Source organism: Pelodiscus sinensis, chromosome 4 (genome assembly GCF_052426305.1).
Source record: "Pelodiscus sinensis isolate ZL-2025 chromosome 4, ASM5242630v1, whole genome shotgun sequence".
In the NCBI taxonomy this organism is placed as follows: Eukaryota; Metazoa; Chordata; order Testudines; family Trionychidae; genus Pelodiscus; species Pelodiscus sinensis.
The window spans coordinates 101394720-101413653 of record NC_143055.1 but is presented as its reverse complement, the minus strand read 5'-3'; the positions used below and the strand labels follow the sequence as shown (position 1 = coordinate 101413653).

At 49.2% G+C, this 18934-nt stretch overlaps 1 protein-coding gene across 2 annotated transcripts in view; it reads right to left on the bottom strand.

Annotated features, from left to right (window-relative positions):
* Positions 1–488: 488 nt before the first annotated feature.
* PRSS12 (serine protease 12) overlaps positions 489–18934 on the bottom strand; it is a 76432-nt gene continuing 57986 nt past the window's right edge. The window contains exons 12-13 of one of the 2 annotated variants that reach the window (XM_014579665.4): positions 14185–14465; positions 489–1611 (exon numbers count right to left, since the gene is read on the bottom strand). In XM_014579665.4, the coding sequence (XP_014435151.3) occupies positions 1304–1611; positions 14185–14465 (589 nt within the window). In that variant the 3' untranslated portion in view covers positions 489–1303. The remainder of the gene's footprint in view (positions 1612–14184; positions 14466–18934) is intronic. The other variant, XM_006112611.5, reaches the window with a different exon arrangement.

Sequence of the window (18934 nt, the reverse complement as noted above, 5' to 3'; positions counted from 1 at the left end):
ACTGTCTAGCTGTACAGTAGTCTTCCGATAATCTGGCACCTTTGGGACCCAGGGGGTGCCGGATTATCGGATATGCCAAAGTATCAGGAGGTACTCCGGCAGGGGGGCTGTGACGGATCTGGGGGGAGAGGAGGGCGAGTCGGCGGGGAACCGCGTGGCGTGGGGCGAACCCTCCGTCGTTTTGCAGAGAGGCGGAGGAAGCCCTACGCAGCTGTCAGCGACAGGCCAGCTGGGGCTGCAAGTGGCAGCGGCAACTTGGGGAAGCGGCAGGGCAGAGCGGCTGGGATGCTGCCTGGTTGATCTTGCAGCGCCGCCCCTCATCCCCCTCCTCAGCACCCTGCAGCACCCCAGCTGCTCTGCTCCGTGCTGCTTCCCCAAGTCCACGGCTGCTGAAACTGACGAGCGGCGGACTTAGGGAAGCTGCGGAGCAGAGCAGCTGGGGTGCTGCAGGGTGCTGAGGAGGGGGATGAGGGGCGGCGCTGCAAGATCAACCAGGCAGCATCCCAGCCGCTCTGCCCCGCCGCTTCCCCAAGTCCGCCGCTCATCAGTTTCAGCAGCCGTGGACTTGGGGAAGCAGCACGGAGCAGAGCAGCTGGGGTGCTGCCGGGCACTGAGCAGGGAAGTGAGGGGCGGCAGTGCGGGACCAACGCGGCAGCACCCAAACTGCTCTGCTCCAAGCTGCTTCCCCAAGTCCGCCTCTGGTCAGTTTCAGCAGCGGCGGACTTGGGGAAGTGGCACGGAGCAGCTCCAATTGTCCAGCTGGCGGGAGCACTTCCGGGTTCCAGTTGGTGCCGGACTATCGGGAGTGCCAGACCACTGGATGCTGGACAATTGGAGTTTTACTGTACTTGGACATTGTGCAAGGTGGGGAAGGCGGGAATGCTGGCTTGTGAGGACATATGTTTCGCAGTATTAGGTTTTTATTAGCATGTGTAACAGTCAGTCTGCTCTACTGAAGTGTGCAGAATTGTTACCAAGAATGTTCCAGAGACAAATGTGCTTTGCTTATACCTGAAATGTACTTGAGAGAATAGGACTATGCCTTTTTTAAGATTAAAGGAGTTAAGTGGAACACTTTTGCTCAACATGAAAGAAATTACACATTAATCTATAACTACAAAAGTAGTGTGAATATAAATCTTTGACTCAACAAAAATTTTTAAAAAAATGTAAAACAGAAGAACATGTGCATTTTCTACCCAGTGTGGGTCCCAGCTGTGCATAGGCTGTGGTGTTCAAGCTGCCATATCTGACTCAAACAGACTTCCTTTTATTAATGCTTACTGTTTCTGAGTCGGGATGATCACAGTTTGGTCACACTTTTTATCCACGGTACAAAGGATGAGACTTTGGTGTAGACTCCTGGCGAGTCTTTGATGCCACAACCATAACCCCAGGAAGTCACCCCATACACAACCCAGTTTTCGCCTGGACGTTCACACATAAGTGGTCCACCACTGTCTCCCTGACAACTGTCCACATGTTTCTGTTCCTGGAGGTTCCCAGCACAGAGCATTCTCCCTGTGAATCTTCTCCTATAACGCTCTTCACACAGTTTCTTAGGAAGTAGGGGGATGGCAGCTTGTTGTAATGTTCTTGAATAGGCCCTTCCTGTAAAGAAAGACCAAAATAACTTGATACTTGATTAGATAGGTATGATTTATCTGTATTTATTAAACATTACTATAGTGTTCCAGCAATGATTAAAAAAGATGAAAATACATCTTTTCCTTTGAAAAGACAGTAAATTGTAAGCAAGACAATAGATTTAGCAGCATTAGATAATTGATTCTACAGAAATATAGCCTGTAACACTTGTAATGGAAAAACTGTTTTTAGATGGTTTGAGTGAGCTATTGGCAGAAGAGATCTTCACATTTAGAACACTATTCAAAACCAGCCTACTTGGTAATTATCAGAAGTCTTTAGCATTTAGCAAGCTGCTTGTGTTTATATCAAATGAGTTTCAGCTTTCCATGCTGGTTCTTAGTAAACTATCTATAAAGCTGCTCTTACAAAAAATTACTATCCCTATGTAATACTCTCCCTGGGGACATGCAATTGATGAACCTGTACTCTATTTTCCCAAAAAATGATCCTCGCGATTAGAATTGAAAAAACTTAAACAACAAATAGTCCGGTAGCACTATAAAGACTAACAAAACACTGTAACAAGAAAAAAAGTGCTACCAGACAATTTGTTTAATTTTTTCCTAAGTTAACTCGGCTACCCCTGTGAAGGATTAGAATTGACAGTGTAAAGAAGTTAGCACTGCCTACTCAGTGTTCCCTCAGATTTTCCATCCATGAGTGGAGCGAGTTTTGTCTTGTACACCAATATTGAGGTCATATGTGGTTGTTTGGATGTGCACCACCATAACCCCCAAGTTATTAATAAATATCTTTTAAAATGTTATAGAAGAATAACAGAACAAGGGATAATTAACAAAGTGCATGACTTCAAATGTTTTTTATATGGAGTCAAAGAAAAAAATTAATATTGCAAAATTTTCAGTAGCTAACTTGATGTGTTTATAGCCATCTCCCAGCCCCTCCCCCAGCTGGACTAGATGATCTCTTATGTAAAATTTGCATGGTCCCTGTGCGGAGGTGACGAAGTTATTTAAAAGATACTGGGTATCTAAACTTTCCTCCATTAACATACACATTTAAATTCTGTCTCTTCGGGATTGCCTTGTAAACTATATGTTTGCAGACTCCATTCACATAAGCTAATCTTAGTTTATATGAACATTAGGAATCTTTGTTCATAATAATTCCTAAAATGTATCTAATTTCCTTTTAACAGCTATTCCATAGCGTTAGATTGTGCTTTATATGTATTTTGATATGATAGGAGGAACAAGTTGAGCATACTTTCCTAGCTGAAAATCTAAGGGGCAGAAAGGGGGAGAATTACAAATGAAGACTATCATAAGGTTTCTGAAAGCTACTTTAGTCTGGGCAGGTACTCGGTGATACCAAGGCTGACTTCTATTATTGTTATATTGTGCCACACTAAAACAACTATACTACACCAAACAAAAGAACAGACAAATTAAATACAAAAAAAGTTGTCTTTACAGAAAATCTGCTTACAGACAAAAACAATAACGAGGTAGTTAAGGAAGAATTAAAGTCATACCTTTGTGCAAATCAATTTACTAGAAACTTTTTGAACATAGAACAGAACAAAATCAGTAAAATGTTATTAAAGACAAGTATCCTAGTTTTTGTTGCCCTGACTTTTTTTCCAGAAGATTCTACTTATGGAATGGTTGCTGGAGTGACGCTAGGGGTCCAAGGATGAGAGAAGTTTGATTTTTCTATTAAAAATAGAAAAAAAACAACATAAAAAAGGCTAAAACATACCCAATATAAAAGAGAAGTCTGAACTAAAGGCGATGTGGCATAAGTTTTGATTTTCCTCAAATTGTAATTGTTGCTGTAGGTTTCCTTATGAGTTTGGTGTCAGCAGCCGTAGTTGACTGTTTACTTCTTTTCTACTCCTACTCCAGATCAGCATGAATCTGAGCAAGCTCTGGGCCACTGCAACCCTCCACCCTATACCTGATCATTCTTCCTGTCCATTCAAAACCACTCTATACATCTCCCAAATCATCATTATCGCCTTGATTTCCCTGTGCCTTTGCAGCTCAATCCTATGTTCCCCAATTGTTCTCTGACCCAGTCACAATATGTACCCTACTCTTCACTGTGGCCCTGGCTCTAGCCAAAACACACACAGCTGGCTAGAGATAAAAGAAGTATCCAGAAACAAAAACCGTCTCAAATTAACACTGATTTCCATCTTCTTTTTACTAAGCTTATTGTACCAAAACCCCTCAGCACTAGTGTCAGTGTTCCGAAATTAAAACCTGACCAGGTGCTCCATTTACATTTTTTTTTCCTGAGTGAGACTCCTTTCTACACTGGATATGTATTTTAGTCAGTGCGGAAATAGGTTATAGCCTTTATACCTGCCACTTTCACAGGCAACTTGAAGTCACTCTCAGTGTATGTGGTCCTTCTCGAAGCCCAGCCTGACTTCTGCTAGGCCAAACTAGACGTTTTCAGTCCTCGCTCAGCCTGATCCTCAGATGACAAGCCCCAGCCACCTTTGGGCTGGTTCATTCCAATTACAAGTGAGGTGGAAGCACACAGGCTGCTGGGGCTTGTAGGCAACTGCTTTCCTACAGGGGTGTGAAGAGGAGAACACAGCTGAGCTCCACCCCGACTGGGGAAGGGACAGACAAAAGTTGTGGGGGGCACAAGAGGCAGGTATCTGCTTGTGGCTGTCCAAAGACCGCTGGGCCAAGCAGGGGTGTGGTGGGACTGGAGTGTGCTCCCAAGCTGCCCGTGGGGCCAAGACTTGAGGAAACTTGTATCTGCATAAGCTCCAGGTGGGCAGCATCCGGGGGGCTCCTCAAGTGCAACCCAGCCCCTGGTTTTGCCGTACAAGTGGGCAGGGCCCAGATCCTGCTCCTGGCTTGCTGAGCTCCACAGAGCCAGGCAGGCAAGCCGGAAGCCTGCCTGCCCTTGTGGTATGAAGAGTGAGCTCTGCTCTGGACTATAAGATCCATCCCTGTAGGCAGCTGAGCAGCAAGTGAAGGGGGGTGTATGGTTGCTGTTGCATTGAGTTTGCATTGTGTGCTGTTCCCTGCTGCCCTGCCTGAGGGCCCTTGCTGAACCTGGAGTGTGTTCAGTTGCCCTTGCTGGCTTTACACTATGTCAAGAGGCCGCCCGTCCGGGCCGCCGCCTCTCCTGTTGCCCCTAGGCCGCGCTCAGGATACCACTTGACTCTGGGTCACCGGGCGGAGTGGGGGGTCCGGGCCCGCCCTCTCTCCGGACCCCAACCCAGGGCCCTGACACTGAGAGGTGCCCTCTCAGTGGTAGCAGGGGGGGCCGGTACCCCAAAATGCCCCTGCTCTCGGGTTACACAGCCCGCCCTGGGTCTTGCTCCACTCCGCCGACCCTCACTGCCCCGGGTACCCGCCTGTCTCTGCGGGCTCCCCGCTGCCTTGGCTGCCTCCTTGCCTGGCTCCCGTGGCTCGTTCCTCCCTCGCTCGGGCCCCTCCTCCGGCTGGCTTGGCTGCCGCAGGTCTCACCCCCGCTGCCGCTGGCTCCTGCCCCGCTGCCGCTGGCTCCTGCCCAGTCGGGTCCGCTGGCCCCGCCGGTTCCGCCCTCCTTCCCCTGGCCTCCCCGGCTCCTTTTATCCCCCCTCCCCTTGCCGTCCCTGGCGTTGCTCTCCCGACGTCATCACCGGCGCGCCCCGGCGCCGCGTGATGACGTGTCCCTCCGCCCCCGCTCGGGCCTGCCGCGCTGATTGCCAGCTCCGCGGCGGCCCCCTCTGCCTCGCTCAAGTGGCGGGGTTGCTCCACCCCGTCACACACCTCCCCCCTTTGCAAAGTTCCTACACCCCCGGTTGCTCGTCACCCGGCAACCGTGAGAGGCAGTCTGCATTCCCATTGTCCTTGCCGGGTCTGTGTTTGACTTCGAAACGAAAAGGTTGTAAACTTAAATACCACCGCATTATCCGCGCATTATTGTCCTTCATGGTCTGCATCCACTTCAGGGGTTCGTGGTCCGTCACCAGCGTGAAGGCATTGCCTGTAAGGAAATAGCGCAGAGAGTCTATGGCCCATTTGACGGCTAACGCTTCCTTTTCAATCACTGCGTAGTTTTTTTCCCTAGGGAACAGCTTGCGGCTCAGGTAGGCTACGGGGTACTCCGTGCCCTCTTCCTCCTGCGCGAGAACCGCTCCGAGCCCCACTTCGGAGGCATCGGTTTGTAATATGAACGGTTTTTCGAAATCAGGTGGCCGTAACACTGGCCCTGACATCAGGCACTGGCGGAGCGCCTCAAAGGCCCGCACACCTTGGGGCGTCCACACCACCCTTTGAGGGCGATCTTTCTTTGTAAGGTCTGTTAGCGGGGCCGCCAGTGAGGCAAAGTGGTTTATAAACCGCCGGTAATACCCCGCGAGGCCTAAAAACTGGCGGACTTGTCGCTTGGTGTGGGGCCGAGGGTAGTCTCTAATGGCTTGTACCTTGTCCAGCAGTGGTTTTAACCGCCCCCTCCCCACCGTGTATCCCAGGTACGATACTTCCCTGTTTCCGAATTGGCACTTCTTGGGGTTTGCCGTGAGTCCTGCTCGTTGGAGCGCCCGCAGGACAGCTTCCAGCTGTTGCAGATGGTCCTCCCAAGTCCTACTAAAGACGACAATGTCGTCTATATATGCCGTGGCGTATTCGCGGTGGTCTTCTAATATCTCGTCCATCATCCGCTGGAATGTAGCTGCCGCGCCGTGCAGCCCGAATGGCATGGTGACGAATTGGAAAAGCCCAAACGGGGTAGCGAACGCTGTCTTCTCTCGGGCTGCCGGTGCTAAGGGTATTTGCCAATACCCCTTTGTGAGGTCGATTGTCGACAAATACTCTGCCTGCCCCAACCGTTCCAGCAGCTCGTCTACTCTGGGCATGGGGTACGCGTCAAACTTAGACACGGCGTTCAGCTTACGGAAGTCAATGCAGAAACGTGTCGCTCCGTCCTTTTTTGGCACTAGCACGATGGGGCTCCGCCACTCACTCCGCGATTTCTCCACTACTCCCCACCGTGTCATGTCCTGCAGTTCCCTTTGGACTGTGTCCCACAACTTCCGGGGGATGGGGCGCACTGGGTCTCGAACCTTTTTTCCCGGCTCCGTGGTGATTTCGTGTTGCACTAGGCTCGTTCTCCCAGGTCGGCTCGTTAGGCTGGCCGCTGCCCGTTGCAACACTGCCCGGAGTTGGCCCTGCTGAACCTGATTTAGCTCTTTCCCCACAGGGCTAGCTGCCCAGGTGACCTCTTCCTCGCCCCAGGGCCCAAACTCGATCTCTGTACTCAAGGCCTCTGCTAGGGGCTCTTCCCGTGGTACCCACCGTTTTAATAGGTTAATGTGGTACACCTGGCTTTGACGGTGCCTACCCCCCACTTGGACTTCATAGTCTACCTCTCCGATCTTTTTAATGACCCGGTATGGCCCTTGCCACTTGGCTAACAGCTTGGACTCCCCTGTTGGCAGCAGCACCAAGACCGGGTCACCCGGACTGAGGGTCCTCGGCCGTGTCCCCCTATCGTAGTGGCGGGCTTGGGTTTCTTGAGCTTTCTCCAGGTTTTCCCGTGCCCACCTCCCTATGGTCCTCATACGGTCCCGTAGCTTAATTACGTATTGGACGGCCCCCAGTGCGGAGGACGTCTGCTCCTCCCACCCTTCCCGCACTAAGTCTAGTATACCCCGCGGCCGCCGGCCGTACAATAGTTCAAACGGCGAGAACCCCACCGATGACTGTGGTACCTCCCGTACCGCGAAGAGCAGGGGCGGTAGCAGCTTGTCCCAATCGTGTGGATCATCCTCCACCAATCGCCGTAGCATCGCCTTCAAAGTTTGATTAAATCGCTCGACGAGGCCGTCCGTCTGGGGGTGGTAGGCCGCGGTGCGGATCTTCTTCACCTGCAGCCAGTTGCATAGCTCCTTCATTAGCCGCGACACCAGATTCGTGCCCTGGTCGGTCAAAATCTCCTTTGGGAGTCCAACACGGGCGAACATCTTTACGAGCTCGTCGGCTATCGCGGCTGTAGTGGTCTTGCGTAGGGGCACGGCCTCCGGATAGCGCGTCGCGTAGTCAACTACAACCAAAATGTACTGATGCCCCCTCCGGGTGCGCTCCAGGGGTCCTATCAGGTCCATGCCTATTCGCTCGAAGGGTTCCGATACCAGCGGCATGGGCACTAGGGCGGCTCGGGGTACCCGGGCCCCAGAGGTCCGTTGGCATTGCGGGCACGACCGGCAGAAATCCTTAATGTTCTGGTACACCCCTGGCCAATAAAACCTCTGGAGCACCCGTTGCTGCGTTTTCTCGGTCCCCAGGTGCCCTGCCCAATGATTGTTATGGGCCATCTCCATCACCCGCCACCGATACGCCTTCGGCACGACCAATTGGGTTGCCCCATCTCCTAGCCCCGGGACCCGATACAGCCGATCCCCCTGGATCTTGAAATATGGGCCTTGCCCGGGCCTCTGCTCGGCCTCTTCGCCCTCCCCCGGGGTGCTCAGTGCGTTCTCCCATGCGTGCTGTAGCGTCGGGTCTTCCCGCTGCAGGACTAGAAAATCGCCCTTATCGATCTCTAGGGCTGCCAATGACTCTCCCCTCCCCGGTTCCTGCGGGGGCAGCGGCCCCGTGTCCTCCTCCTGGGTGGCCCATGCCTCGTGCGTGCCTCCCTGGTCGCGGGGGTCCCATTCCCCCAGGAGCCGCCGCAGTCCGGGCCAGTCTCTGCCCAGTAACACGGGGCAGGGTAGCCGGGGTGTTATTGCTACTCGCAGATCCCCGCCCTGTTGCCCGTCGTGTATCTTCACCCAGGTCGTGGGGTACGACCTAGTGTCCCCATGCACGCATTTAATCCACACCGGGGTTCGGGTGCGCACCCCTTTCCCTAGCGCGTCTCGCCGCACTAGCGTCTGCCCGCACCCCGAGTCCAGTACGGCCTCCACTGCCTCCCCATTTAGGCGTACCTGCCCTGTTATACGGGCCCGGCTTACCTCCGATCGCGGCCCTCTCTGGGGTTTGGGCTGTCCAAACGTGCAGTCCATCATGGGGCATTCCTGGCGGAAGTGGCCCTCCTGGCCGCACTGGAAGCACGTCGGTTTTACTTGGGGGCCCGGTGCTTCTTCCGTGCCCCTTTCGGCCCCGGTCCATGTTTCCACTCTCTCGCGGTGCGCGGCCCCGCGCCACACTGGGGCTAATCGCCGTTCCGGCCCTCGGGTTGGGGGGCTTCTGGCCCTGGGCCCTGTGTTGCCCCGCCCTTCCTTCCCTCTGGGGCTGGGGTCTCCCCGACCCGCCGGGTTGGTCACGGACCCTATCTTGCCGTGTCCTACTGGTGCCTCGGCCGCCATGAAGTGCTCCATGAGCGTCACGGCTTCTTCCATAGTCCCGGGCAGGTGTCGGCGTACCCATTGCTGGCCCTCCGCGGGGAGCACCTGCAAGTACTGCTCAAGTACCACCAGGTCCGCCACCTGGGCTGCTGTCTTATTAGATGGCTCCAGCCACCGCAGCCCGGCTTCCCGGATCCGCTGGGCGACCGCTCGGGGGCGCTCCCCCGCTCCGTACTTTGCTGCTCGAAACCGCTGCCTGTACGTCTCTGGGGAAATGCCCATCTGGTCGAGGATCGCCTCCTTGACCTTGTAATAGCACAACGCGTCGCGGTCCGATAAGCTTCGGTAGGCGAGCTGCGCCGGGCCGGACAGGTAGGGGGCGAGTATCGTAGCCCAGTGCTCCTGGGGCCAACGGGCTGCTATGGCCACCCGCTCGAACGTCACTAGAAACGCTTCGGTATCGTCCTCCTCCCCCAATTTGGCGAGCCTGATGGGTAGTCGTACTGGGCCCGTCATGTCCTCCTCCCCCTCGTCGGTGGGTCCCGCCGGCCTTGTCCCATCCCTCAGCTCCCGAACTAGCTGTTTCTGCTGCTCCCTAAATTCGGCTGTCAGTTGCCGCAATGCCTCTGTCTGTTGCCTCTGTAATTGACGCTGGCTATCCACCAGCCACTCCACGATTTTGTCCCCATCCATGGTGCCTCAACCTATTCGGGGTAGCAATGGAAATGGAAGAGGGGGAAGGGACCAAGACCGAAAGAAAAACGAGGCCCCTCTCCTCCTGTGCCCTCCGTTACAGGGCCGCCACTGCCCACATTCTCCACCACGTGTCAAGAGGCCGCCCGTCCGGGCCGCCGCCTCTCCTGTTGCCCCTAGGCCGCGCTCAGGATACCACTTGACTCTGGGTCACCGGGCGGAGTGGGGGGTCCGGGCCCGCCCTCTCTCCGGACCCCAACCCAGGGCCCTGACACTGAGAGGTGCCCTCTCAGTGGTAGCAGGGGGGGCCGGTACCCCAAAACGCCCCTGCTCTCGGGTTACACAGCCCGCCCTGGGTCTTGCTCCACTCCGCCGACCCTCACTGCCCCGGGTACCCGCCTGTCTCTGCGGGCTCCCCGCTGCCTTGGCTGCCTCCTTGCCTGGCTCCCGTGGCTCGTTCCTCCCTCGCTCGGGCCCCTCCTCCGGCTGGCTTGGCTGCCGCAGGTCTCACCCCCGCTGCCGCTGGCTCCTGCCCCACCGCCGCTGGCTCCTGCCCCGCTGCCGCTGGCTCCTGCCCAGTCGGGTCCGCTGGCCCCGCCGGTTCCGCCCTCCTTCCCCTGGCCTCCCCGGCTCCTTTTATCCCCCCTCCCCTTGCCGTCCCTGGCGTTGCTCTCCCGACGTCATCACCGGCGCGCCCTGGCGCCGCGTGATGACGTGTCCCTCCGCCCCCGCTCGGGCCTGCCGCGCTGATTGCCGGCTCCGCGGCGGCCCCGTCTGCCTCGCTCAAGTGGCGGGGTTGCTCCACCCCATCACACACTAGTAAAATACGACTCACTTTGATGCCTTGCATCAGAGTTGGCAGCAGCCATTTTGCTGTGAGACCCTAAAGCAGCAGCAGCTGGAGGAACCTGACCTTGCCTTTGCAATAGCAGAGGAATATATGCGTTCTCGACTCCCGTGGCCCTGGCTCCAGCCACAGCACATGGGGCAGCCAGGCCACGTGATGACTGCTGGAATGGGGAATGCAGTGAGGTTCCCCAGCAGGGACAGCCTCACTGCAGCCCTGACTTCGGCTGCAGCACATGGGGCAGCAGCCCGCCACATGGCCCAGCCAGCTGGGCCCACGTGGCTGCTGCTGGAGCAGAAATCCACTATGCCACTCACCTTCCAGCAGGAGAATTTTTGTGCATGGCTGCGCAGGTGCACACCTTACAGGGAACTATGCTGCTACTGTATAAATAAGACTCCAGATTCCAGAGCTCAGTCTAGTAATAAATATTACTGTTAAACAAAGCAGTTAATGACAGTTTTAAATTGCTATTTCACTCATTCAAGTTAACTGCAATGAATTGGCAGCACTAGTTACTGTATTTCACTCTAGTAGAGGTCCAAGCAAGATTCCATATTTGAAGTCATTTAAATATTTTTCTATAACACATCATAAAAAGTCATAAGCCTTATCATTCTCTGAAAAGTGGAAACATCATTTTTTGTTTTTTAAAAAAATTCTTAATTATCCTTGTATGACAAACTTGACTGCACAGAACATTGAAAATCTCAGTAAATGGTGCAATTATGTAATTTATTGCATTTAAAGTAGGATTTGAAGTAGCTAGTTTTTCATTTAAATAGATGTACTAAACTAAGTAGTATCTCTTCAGAACTCTTGTATAGTGAATTACATAAAATGCTAAGAGGTGGGTTTTATTTGGCAAAATATGCACAGTATTGCAGACCTCATATCCTGGTTTTTTATTCTCTATTTTCAACCAGAAGATTTACCCAGCATTGCCTGAGTCCTCCAGGGTAGGTAACTGGCAGTGTAGGAGTCTGGGCAGGGTCTTAGGGATGTGGGGGTGGCAGGGCAGAAGGCTGTGAGGGAGAGTGAAAGTGAGGGCTAGGAGGTGAGGAGAGGCTCAGGGCCACTCTGCATATTGCTCTCCCCTACTGGCTCACTGCCCAAGTGCCCACTCTCAGTATCCTGTTCCTCCTCTCTCTTCCTCCTCCCTTTCCCTCTCTCCTTTCCTTGCCCTTTCTGTGTTATGGAAAACAGTCACATTCCCGGCACATCCTGTTTTCTTACAACCAAACCCTGACCTTGATTTAAGTTAGGATAAGAGGAAGGTGCATACTAAATTAGGTGAGCCTAACTCTTACCATTTAGGACAGTGGTTCTCAAACTTTCTGGCTTGTGGACATTGGCTCCAGTTGCTAATGGAAACTCACAGTTAATTACATAATTATGCCCAAGCCATTTTGCTAGTGCTGCAGCTAGGGAGAACAGTTTAATTTAAATTATTAAACAGGTTAAGCATTTTAATTTTCTCATGTTTATCAATTCATTTTAAATAAAGTAAAATATTTATTTATGTCCAATACAAAAGGTTTCAGTGTTTTCTTTACGGCAGCCATGGGCAACATCTTCTGGGTTGTGGGCCACTGACTCACAGAAAAATCACTTGGGGATCACATAAATGAGAAGCAAAAAGCCCCAACCCTCACTGATATGGCCCCCAACTGAGACACCTCACTCCTCTGGCACTCCAGCCCCACGGGGCAAGGGAAAGGTACAGGAAGGACTGAGGTTCAGGGTTTCCCATACGCCAGAATTATCTTTCTGGGGTTCCGGAGTTAGTGGATTTTGTGGACGACTTAGGCTCGGGTAGGCAGAAAAATTAGGGGTTCATGTGTATGACAGCTGCTAGCAAGTGGGATAGAGATGGGGTGCAGGATCTGCGCAGGAGGTGGGGTACTGGAGGGGTGAGGGTGTGAAGTCTGGGTGGTAGTGTGCAGAATCAGGCTAGGAATAGGGAGTCTGGCTGGGGCGGAGTTAGCAAGAGCAAAGGAGGGGGCTTAAGGTAGGGAGTCTGGCTGGGCAGGGAGGGTGCAGGAGTAAGTTGGGGGTGTGGGGCTTTGGTGAGGGAAGGGAATTAGAGAGGGGGATTGGTGTGCAGGGGGCTGGGCATGAGGACCAACACTTACCGGCTTCACGTTGCTACCATTGGTAGGTGGTTTGTAGAGAGATGCTCCCTTGTAAGACTGCTACTAGTATAATATTGCTATGGTACTATAATTCCTATCAGAAATTGCTACTAGAAGTAGCACGTTCCTACAGGCTATTGTTTCTAAACAAAACCAAATATTTAGAATTGCTACCCACTTCAGCGCTGGGTGGCTCTTCTGTTGTCCTCTGCACTGGCTTTGTGTTTATGGCAACCCAAATGGTACCTTGTCACCACAGGAAATCCTGAGATTCCAGATAGCTTGTTCTTTACCTCTGCAAAAAGCTAGGGCGTGGGGGGCACTGGGCACAATGCAATACAGAAGTTTTTCTCTGTTTACACCAGCTCTTCAGTGAGGGATGAAAGTAGGGGACAGAGTCCCCTAGTGGTTCTGCTCCTTCTGCTGCACATACACCCCTTGACTTCCTGGGGAAACAGGCAGTCCCCTCCCCTGGCTTCTGGAGGAGCCCTGCTGAGCACAGTTGCCCTACAGAGCAGCTCTCCCCGCCTTGAAAATGCAGCTGCCCGCACTGTTGAGCGGAAGGCAGGATGGGTGGGTCCTATGCGGGAAAGGCCTCCGGGCTCCCCTGGATGCTTCCCCAGCCCCACAGCATGACAGTGCCAGTCCTGCCACATCCAGGGCTTCCCCAGCTACTGATGTGGTGCCTTCCCTATGTAGTACCTGGAAGCAGTGGGGCCTGTGGGAAGATGCCAGGGCATCTAGCAGAGCTGGCTCCCTATGGGTGGGGCTGGATGCCAGGCTGTGGCAGCACTAGAGGGCTCCTGGTGGCAGTGTGGCCTGCTGCTTCCCCGCTGGGCACCACCGAGACCACTGCCAGGTAGCACCGGCCAATGGCAACAGCAGGGAAAGCCTCTGTCATTAACCCAATAAAAACATAAAAGTAAATCGTGGCTCTTTATGAAGGAACAGAGCCCTCTGGAAAAGAAACTCCTGTACATACCCAGTAGAGTAACAGGTCCTGCTCCTTATCTAAAAGTCTGATTGTAGTTTTTTTGCCTCCCCTGTATCTTTAACTCAGATCTTTGCTGCTGCAATTTCAGATTTGGGAAATGGCAGTAGCAGCAAGAGAGGAAAAATAACATGCACTTGATTCTCCATTACATATTCTCACCATTTGTCATTTGACATCCAGGTGTCATTTAAATAAATCAGTAAAAGTATTTTTGGTCCTCATAAGATTAAATATGGCATAGCTAATGTGATTTTAAAGGAAAGTGAAAGTGTGGACCCCAATTTGATGGGAAGCTATAAGAGTGGATAGATGACATAACAATGATTTAGTGTAATTAACACTAGTCTGAGAGAATGAAGAGATAAGGGTAGAGACAATTACACTTTTTTTTTTTAAGCACAAACTACATTAAAAGAAATTAGTGCTTTTAGTCCTGTATAGGGACAAACTTTTTTCCTATCTAAAAATGAGGAAACCTGGTAACAATTATTCCACCTTTTAATGTTAGAAATAGCAAATTGAACAATTTGTTAAGAAATAGTTCAAATTGTTGTGGGTGAAGCAGAGGAAAATTTGGATGAATTCGTATATATGTCACTCTTACCTGTGTCACCCCATCCAGTGATGTAACAGTTGGGAGCAGTTTTCTGTGGCCTCTCTCGCCTCAGTGGCAAACAGGCTGGTAAAACATGGGTGCTGAATCTGGCACACTGTTCTTCCGGTCCCTGCAACCTCACTAGTGCAATATCATAGTCATTACTGTCAGGCCTGTACTCTTTGTGCATCACAATTTGTTGGACTCCAATTTCCTCCTCATACTCCTCAGGAACCAGTGTGTGATAATCCCCAACTCGCACGGCATAGTTACGAGTGTTGTTACCATACCTGAGAATGAGAGCAGGGCTCATATCACAAACTCACAACATAAATAGACAATCAGCTGTGACCAAAGGATCTCTTTACTAATCAAATGACAATACTAAAGTAGTTTTATTGGTGGTAAACCCAGTTATCTCAACAATAGTTATGTGAAATTCAGAAGTTTCTTGAAATTCCAAATTTAGGCTATGTTCTCTGGCTATGTCTAGACTGCAGAGCTTTCCCTCTGCCGCGTCCAGGGAACGCATCCACTTTTTCGGAAGTTTCCGAAAAAGTGGGCTTGTTCTTTCAGCATACCTGTATTCCTCTCAGTGAGAGGAATAAGGGATCTTACGATAAAGGAAGCTTTTCCAAAATTTTGCCCCATGTAGATTTCAGAAAAGCCTCTTCCGAAAAAAAAGGTGGAAAAAGATAGCAATTTACGTATCTTTTTCTGAAAAAAAAACCCCCATGCAGTCTAGATGTAGCCTCAGTCCTTTAAGCTATGCAGATAGTGAGAGTTTCTTGTATTCATTTATTAGACAATTACTTTAAAAGAAAAAGCAGACTCATATTGTTTAAAAATAGTATAACACAAACATCCAATGCAAAACCACTAATAAAACTAAACAGTACTGCAGTACTCTCAAATAAATTCATGAAAGGTGAAAAAACCGAAACTTTTAACAGAAGATAGCTTTAAAATGTAACCTTGAATAAAGAAAATTATTAATACTAAAAAAATTTTGGGGACATTGGAGCTTGAAGGCCTCTATACATCTCAGCCAAAGATAAACTAACAAAAAAGTAAGGAAAAAAATACAGAAGGTGGGAAGGACCAATGTCCCCAGATACCTGAAGGCTGTTCAGTCACAGGCAGCTACTTGTGTGGGATATATTCATCTAATCATGACTTTTAATATGTTCAGTACTGAAGAGGAAACTTGAAGGATACTTTGGAGGCACAGGTACTCTGGCCAGAAATTGCTCATATCATTATTTCTGTTACTGCCTACTGAGGATTAGGATTTACAGGCCTTGTCTCTATTCCCAGAAAAGAACCAGTTAGGATTGAAAAGTGTTGGTTTTATTGTCTTAACCCTAATATAAAATCTTAGGACCCTTTTCCTCAAGACCTCTTGTAGGACATGTATTGGTTCACCATGAATGTACAAATATCAGGCAAAGGTTTATCAAAACCCTCTCCCCAGACCCTCTATTCCACCTGCAAATTTTCACACTGTCTAGTGTCTCCTTTATTCCCCTGGGCTACATCTACACTTAGTTTTCTTGGCAAAAAATATGCTAATGAGGGACTCATTTGCATGAGTTGCGATCTCATTTGTATATTTTCTGCCAAACTGTTTTTGTGCTGGGGTTTTTGCACAAGAACAAGCAGTGTGGATGTTTTCTGTTTGCTCAAAAACCTGTTTTCCCGCAAGATCCTTATGCCCTAAAAAAGGAGGTTTACCAATCTTGCGGGAAAGGGGTTTTTTCTTCCATGGTGGGCCCAATCCTTTTAAACTTGCCACAAACCCCTGCAGTACCGTCACAGACCACCAGGGGTCTGCAGACCACAGGTTGGGAGCCACTAGGGTAGAACACAAAACAGTCTGTTGAAAACTTATCAGTGGATCCATTTTTATGGGAAGGGAGTGTCCTTAGAGAATTCTGAGTATTATTGCTAAATATCATCAGCAAAAAAGGAGCATGTCCCTTCAAATAAAGGGAGGAAAAATAAAGTACTTCCTTTTGTTGTCTTATTACAATACACTCAGAGGCTTTTGGTCCTGTCCAGCATGTTTTGGTGTTTGCTGGTCTGATTTCTAAGGCACTTCTCACAGAGAATTTAATTTTTTATAAGTTTCTATATCTTCACTGTTAAAACCTCATTTTTTCTCCAGTAATAAAATCACCGATTTGATCTTATGGGTTCAGTTCTTTCAAGTAAATGGCAAAATTTCCACAGATTGGGCAGGAATGTGCCTTAAGATATCCTATTTAGTCTGGTAATGCTTCTAGGCAGATATTACACAACAATACACTCCATCAAGCTGTAAATGGGTTTGTGGAGCATGATAGGTCATCTGAACTATGACATCAGCAAAGTCCAAAATTCTGCATCAAAGCAAAGCTGTCAAAATCCCAGACACCTGCTGCCTCTTAGTAATGCTAACCATTTCCTGCTCTGAAAATCAAGCATCCCACTCTTCCATGCCTGGATCAGCACATGCCTTATTTTAAACAGGGCAGGTTTATTGACAGCATTGAGTCACTACATTCAGAATATAAGTTAATGGTCGGCCTCAGGTGTGCTGACTTAGCCCATGTTCTTGGATGTCTGTGTTGTTATGGTGATTGTTTCAATGCATTGCATACTAAATAAAAGGTAAGAAAAGTGATAATTGTGTTTTACAGCATTAGGCCTAATTTGGTCTTATCACTGATGTGTCATTTTATACTGGTCTCATATAGTAGTGGTGTCTCTTACGGTGGTTCCTCTTTATTACAGCTATTAACTATTATGTGTGTTGTGTGCCAGTACAAAGTAGTAGGCTTATAATGTAGAGACCTGAGTTCTCACTGTTGCCTCTCATGTGAGAGCCTGGGCAAGTCTATGTCTGGGCCTTATTTTTCCCATCCATTACACTCTTTCAGAAAGCACTTTGAGATCAGAATACAGTTGGAATGTTTATACATATGCTGCTACAATAGGCAATTTATGTTAAATACCAGAGTCCCTGTTTCTCATAGCATCATGTTCTTCTGTAATTTCTGATATTATTTCATAATTCTTCTTGACTTATACTGAAACAATGTTTAAATTTCTCATATTTTGGCTGTTGGTGTGGCTATAGAACCGGACAGTGGTTATGTACTTTTTCCTGTTAATGCTGCCTGGGAACTTGTATGTAAACTATGGGTTCTAACAAGTATGTTAATTAAGCTGCAAAGACAGACAAAGCTGTTAAATTTTCATGGGTTATATGCAAAAATTCTCAACATTATATCTTGAAAATTTTAGTGCTTGAAGTGCTTCTACATATTCATATACAGATATGTTTTATTAGTGAAAAATACCAGTATGACTGTAGATTAGGGATGTAAGTGACTAGTTAACTACCCGATAAGCAAATGCTTATCGGGTAGTCAAGTAGTGACTCGACTAGTCGCTTCTCGGCCCCTTCCTCTCCCCCAGCTGCCTCTATCGGAGAGAGACAGCAATGGAGGGAGCCGGTGCTGGGGGAGCCAGCTTAAAAGCTGCAGTCCCTGCTTGCGCCAAGTTCCAACTTCTGTGCCTCTGCCTACTATAAATATGGAAAATTTTAGCAATGTAATGAATTTGTTTCCTTGTGAAATCATGAGTGCCCTTCCCTGCATGAAGGTGCAGAAACAATTCAGTAAGCATATGAGCAATCTCCGCTGCCTGTCACTATAAAGAGCATTGGATAGGAGGCTGCAAAAGTAATGTTTGCACCTTCTGGAAGGTGACTTAAGGAGTTCTATATCAATTGCATTGCAAACTTGGTGAAAGGCTATGAGATGTGACATGACCAAATCAAGAGCTCTAACTCAAACTGAACAGTGTTCATTTTTGATGAAAATGTCAGTGTAGGTGCTAGTATATGTCGACCCTAGAAACAAGATTTCTTGGGAGGCTTTTCACATTCTATTTATAAGGCATTGATGGAAAACACTCCACAGTGATGCACGTGGCAACTGGAACACTGTTAAAGTCAAACTACTTTTCATCTTAATTCTCATCTGTGAAATTATCATAACAGAGGCATAAATATACCTGTTCAGAAATATTTTTTACATGCTGCCAGAGAAATAACTCCACGGTTATCACTGTGTAGCTCGCCAAACTAGACAAGGTCAAGGTAGCTGAATGGTTAAAGCTACAGTTTGACCACAGTCTCCCTTCACACTTAGCGATTATTTACAGAACAGATGTAATGCTTGGAATGCAAAGTGTGTCCTGACACTGGAATGGATTAGGTTGCCAGCCAAATACTTTTCCTCCAGTGTCACCTCTCCCACTGGGTGAGCTTACATACTCAGAGGATAAGTTTAGCTGATGTTACCAAAATATTAGCCAGCTTTTTACATTTTCACTAAAAAAACCAGGAACCTACAAAGGAAACTGATGCAGAATTTCCTTTTCTGTAACATTTCCTCTTTTAAATGCAGTCTAATATAATCATCTCTTAATAGTTCACTTAAATGAATCCACCACCAAAATATGAAATGTAATTCTTTTGTATTGACACCTCAATTCTCCGCTTGAATTTCATAGCTCCGTGGCTATATACATATTTGGTTGAATCTCACTCAGGAAACCAAATACGCAGTATTGGTGACTAATCAGTTAAGCAAAAGATGCTCTTTCCTTTACCACTTAAGCAATGCTAGATAGTCCAATAATTTTTGCCTCAGGTCCTGTATTTTTAACTGTTGATCTCATTGCCATTAATAACTCTCTATTCTCAATG